The sequence below is a fragment of the Malurus melanocephalus genome, unplaced genomic scaffold (genome assembly GCF_030028575.1).
Source record: "Malurus melanocephalus ecotype Western Australia unplaced genomic scaffold, MMel_1.1 scaffold_215, whole genome shotgun sequence".
Classification (NCBI taxonomy): Eukaryota; Metazoa; Chordata; class Aves; order Passeriformes; family Maluridae; genus Malurus; species Malurus melanocephalus.
In genome coordinates, this window is record NW_026623447.1 from 783,932 (window position 1) to 789,275 (window position 5,344).

At 42.5% G+C, this 5,344-nt stretch overlaps 1 protein-coding gene across 1 annotated transcript in view; it reads right to left on the bottom strand.

Annotated features, from left to right (window-relative positions):
* The window catches only part of TBCD (tubulin folding cofactor D), a 117,662-nt gene that overhangs the window by 62,144 nt on the left and 50,174 nt on the right, over positions 1-5,344 (bottom strand). Inside the window, exons 15-17 of the mRNA XM_057374085.1 lie at positions 2,334-2,408; positions 822-971; positions 414-556 (exon numbers count right to left, since the gene is read on the bottom strand). Coding sequence (XP_057230068.1) covers positions 414-556; positions 822-971; positions 2,334-2,408 — 368 coding nt within the window. The remainder of the gene's footprint in view (positions 1-413; positions 557-821; positions 972-2,333; positions 2,409-5,344) is intronic.

The window sequence follows — 5,344 nt, forward strand, 5'->3', positions numbered from 1 at the left end:
AGCAACACATTCTGATGCCACCCAAATGATCCTGTGTGGCAACCAAACACTGCATTAAGAAAAACAAAAAATGMCAGGAATTCTGTCATTGCCCCGTTATATTCCGAAATCAACCTGTAGTCACTGTTTTATGTTGATCCTTTTAATGGAATATTCTGACTTATCAAACTACACAAACACTCTTCTCAGGCCAATTCCCACTTGGAAGCGCAGGCACATCCCCCACAACACCAGGCTTAGCACAGAGGGCAGCGTGCCAAGGGTGAAACAYGTCTAAGGTGTCTTCACCCCTCTGCTTCATCGTGGGAGTTTATGTGATACTGCACCAGGATTTCCTAACAGAAAGAAACTGTTTGTGTCAAAGCAAGTGGGATACTTTTTTAAGCTACTCAAAGGATCATGTCTTGACTTGCCCCAAGTGCACCACACCTGCCCACTGCCAGGCAGGGCAGAGCACGGCTTTGCACTCTCTGGTCTCTATGAACACCTTTCCTGGCTCCTTGAGGGACAAGGAGCCTGTGTGCACCACAGCAGATAAGTCYACAATAAACACAGACTGTGAGAAGTAAGTTGCAGTCAATTATCAGTCAGCCAATAATTCTCCCTTTCTTACTTACCCTTTCCTCACTCCCCCAAGGCCTCACCTAGCTGACTTCAGGGAAAGTTAGAAGGAATCAAAACATGTCAGTGGGCACTTTCTCAGCCCACGTGGATCTCATTCCCTTCTCTGACAAAGAGGAAAGAMCCAGAGAGCAGAAATGGGCCAGGTGAGAGACATCAGAACACAGAAATAGCACAAACACCAGGTACCCTCAACTTACAAGCACCAGGTGCACCAGGCAATAAACCTGAATTCCCTTTACCACCTGCAACAGGCACTTCCAGTCTCCACTAGCCACAAGCAGCAAGAAGCTGATCCTGCTGCTAACCCCTGGCAAYCTGCTACCATCAATTCCAGTGCCACCTTGAAGCTGTGGGAAGAGAAAAAAATAAACTCTCAAACTTCTTGCCCATTTGGCAYAAAACCACAGTTTCCTACCCAAGCCCTAAAATGGGAGAAGTTTAAGTGGTAACAGGATAGCAAACTCTCCTCTGTGCCATACATTAGGAAAGGGAAAGGCACAAYAACCACCACAAGCAAAGTGGGTTTGAACAATCCAAGCAAGTTAAGAAAAGGAGGTGAGAACAGAGTCAGACTGGAGTCTGTGGAGCACTGCTGCTACAAACAGCCCCTTCTGCACCTCTCCAGTCACGCCAGTACCCAACTGGGAGGGTCACACTGTGAGCTGGGTGACGAAAACAGATCTAGACTCAGGGTTTGTTTTTTGTTTGTTTTTTTTTTTTTAATTTTTGAGACCAGAGCAGTTCCCCTGTTCACTTTATCCCATGGAGCTGTGTTACACCACTGCAGAAGTAACACAGGGGAAGGAGCAAGCAAAAGGGCCTGCGCCAGCCACACTGCAGGTGACTGTCTCAGATTTAATTCCTCCTGTTTATCTAGGAGAAGTTCTAAGGAGAAGGAGAAATGCTGTGACCATTCCCATTTCCACACTGCCTACTTCTGCAGTCGCAGTAACCCAGAGCCTCACACTGAGCTCTCACACTTCCTGGTGGCCACATACCCTCCTACACTGTTCAGTGGGTTATTCCAATCCAAACTTGGAGTAAAATGGTGAAAGTATAAGAAATACATATGTGGAAAAAGCAATAAGAAAGATGCTTAGAACAGGAGTTACAATTTCTTTTTTTTTAAAAAAGGGAAAAAAGAAGAAAAAAGGTCTGTGATGGCCCTGCAGGAGCTCACTTTACCCAGTGCCTTCAGCATSCAGCTCTCCTCTGCAGGTACAGAACAACAGAAAGCCATTCTCCATATTTCATCATGGTACAAGACATAGCTCAAAGCAATGCTTCAGATTTCCCCAGTTCAGCAGGACAATCTTGCCCTGGAGCAAGCTCCATCACCCATGSTGAGCCACACCTGCCTGTTCCCCCTCCCAAAGCAGGCAGCACTTGGGGAAGGCACAGCCACCAGCCCTCCTGCCCCCACGGCTGTGCCCGTGCCCTGCTGCACGGAGCCAGAGCCCAGTGCCAACARAACTGTGCAGGGACTGATTCCTTACAGCAGCACAGGCAAATCAACCTGCATCCTGCACAGCCCCACAGCTCTGATAGCCAGCAACCACTTAATCACTGTAATTGTATAACACAGTACAAGTATGTTTTCCTTTTTATTTTTTGTTTAGGTTTTAAACAAAACAGTTCAGCTCCTTACTGTGCACCTGCCACTTCACAGACAGCAACTTCCACACCCAAGGGGGCAGGAATCAAATTACCTGCATTTCCAAGTCATTAAATTCTGTTTCACTTTCCTCACAGGTAAGCTTAAAAAGAGAGGCTGCATGTAGCGACTGGGAGAGAAAATAAGCTCAGTCAAMTAGTGCTTTTATAATGATATGCTTGAACTGCAGCTTCAGTGTGTGCATCTCAAAACGAGTAACACTGTCCTGCAAAAGAAGTGAAGTTTCATCTACGTTGCCAAGAATTTTCTTGTTGTGGTCCTGTAGTTCAAATAGATTAAGCAAGGTTTTAGAAACCAGTTTAACTAGACTTTAACAAACCATTAAGCAGATGTGAACAAGTGTATCTTGAAATATGGATAGGGAAAAAAAACTGGCATGGAAAAACACAAGCTCTTTAGACACTAAAGAGCTCTGTTAGAGCTCTTTATGACTCTAACAGAAAGTACTGTTAGAAATACTCTTGGGCATATATTTCCAATAGGTCTTCTCTTTTTTTCTTTTAGATTTTGCTTAAAGAAGTGGCAAGGTTGGGAAGGAGAAGGACTGTTCTGTGATCTACATCAATCTAAGTTTGCAACTTCAGTATTCTGCCATTTCATTATTGAACAGAACATTCAGAAGAAAACAGGGAAGAATCAGCTGACAGTGACTATGGAGAGAGGGATTTATTTTAAAGCACTGTCAAATTATTTTTTTTTTAAATCTGAATTTATGCAGTTTAAAGTGATTTTTCACTGGTCCAAAGTGAAATATTTATGTTCTTTGACTGCTGAAAACACAGAAAATAATATCTTTCAATTACATAATGATACAAGAAAAGGGAAAAAGAATCCCCTGCAAAAATTTGTAACTGCTGTTAATCTGTAACTGCTGTTAAGGGGATGTAGGGCAGGACCCAGTTTATGTATTTTGGTCCCTGAGTGGGTCCCATGTCCCTCCAGCAGTTGAACACTAAGTGCAGGACAACTCCCCTTGCACAATTCCCAGCACTAAGCAAAGCCAGCAGTTCAGGACTGCAATCACTCATTTCAGTTTTGGAAGGTGTTTACTACTTTTCTCTAGTAGTGTGTATTCTTATCCAGGCAGATGATTTTGCTGTGTAATTCAGCTTACAATGGATATTATGCACTTTGTTTCAAGATGCTGAGTTCTGCACTTTTTTAAAGGGTAGCAACAATTTGCTTGTGGCTAGAAGTATGACTCTTCTTTAAGTAAAACAGTGACACACCTAAGGCTAGATTTAAAAAAAAGCTGTATGTAATTATCGGCTTGCTGACACAATAGGTGAAACTGTGTGTCATACTTTATTTGAATTTTTTTCACCATTTCTCTTTGGAGTGGCAATTCTACCTTCAAGATCTGTTTTAGAATAGGAATGGACACTGTAACAACACAGATTTTWAAGTAAAGGCTTATGTAGCATTAATACTTGCTGAAATGTCATGCAGGCTTGTCAGAAAAGTAGGATAGTAAAAACCACAACACCTTACAGCTGTTCATAAGCAATTTTCAGCTTCCCCCTGGCTGTCCTCCCTGTGCTCTTYTCCACCCCACCAATTTATTGCCAACAACTGAAGCTGTCATAGGTGGCACAACCACAGCATTCATTGGTATTACTACCACAGGCAGAGKGATTTCAGTTATTGTCACCTGACACTTCCCTGAAAAGTGAAGAATTCATTTCCAGAAGAAGCTGGAAGCGAAAGGACACGAGCTTCTTCAGAAACACAGCYTCMTGTTGTAAACACCTGCTCCAGAGATCCCACCAACAGCTTTGTGACAGTAAAATGAAATACCAGAAACCCTGAAAAATCACAAGGGTAAGCCTGTATCAAGCCTATGGAAAACAACACTGCAGCACGGTAGGGTGAAAGGAGTAAACAAAATACATTGCTCAAAGCATCCTGAGCAGAAGCTCTGATAACAGATCAGAATTCTGATACACTGAACACTCACAAGTGGGCTTTCTGAATTTTCACAAGCAACAAGCTTGCCCGACCTTAAAAGAAATCTTAAAAGTTCTTCAACTCACAGGATGAAGCAGAGGTTTTATTTTCATCAGGCTGCTGACCAAATCTAGAAAAAACACCAGATTTGAACCAGACTTCAGGATGAGTATGGCCATACCAATGCTAAAGGTTTGCTTGCAGTGAGAATATAAATGTGACTCTGCAGAGCTGTTACCAGCCTGCCAGAGCCATTTGTCACCAGTCCATTCATGGGTGTCAGCATGCCCTCACTGCTACCATTACTGCTGGTTAGATAAAAAACAGGAATACAAGACTATACTCACGGGATTATTTCACTGTGCAAATACATCCTTAGGTACCCTCACTTAAGAATTTCATATTACCAATAATATACCATGAACTCAGCTAGAAGTGAATTAAATATGACCCTTCAAAATAAAATATCTTATTAATAACTTATTGCAGCAAATGTCACTGTTGCTAGCATGCCAAAGTGAAGCAGGATTATTTTGGAGCTCCACACTTGCATTCCAAAAGTTATCCTTAAACAGTGGATGGCATCACATCCTAGCACAGCTTATTACCAGACTTCTCTCTTTTACTATCAATGCCACTGTAGATGAAACATCAACAAAACACCATGAAACAGCTTTATGAGAGAAACAGATCTAAAACGTCTCAGAATTACTTGTCTGCTCACTATGAAAAAACTGGCAGAAAAATGGTGCTTGGCCTTAAGAAGTCTGACAGCAGGTTTTTAGACAGGAAGGTTTTATCAAGGTCTCCAAAAATGCCAGGAGCAAGTACCACAGGACAGAGAGCGGTTGGGTGACTCTGCGTTGAAGGACCAGCACTGAAAAGTGAAATTACAGGAGTGAAAAACAGCAGAGACCAGCCAGGACACTAGGGTCAATAAATAAAAATGGATTCATTTACAGATTGTCTCAAAGAACTTCAAAAACTGTTTTTAAAGGAGGAAGAAACAGTCAGATATTCTTTGGCAACCTGCTGAACTCAGTATTAGCAAACTGGGCTTTCTGGATGACAGTGAAATAGTTCTGTCAGCAATCTAGA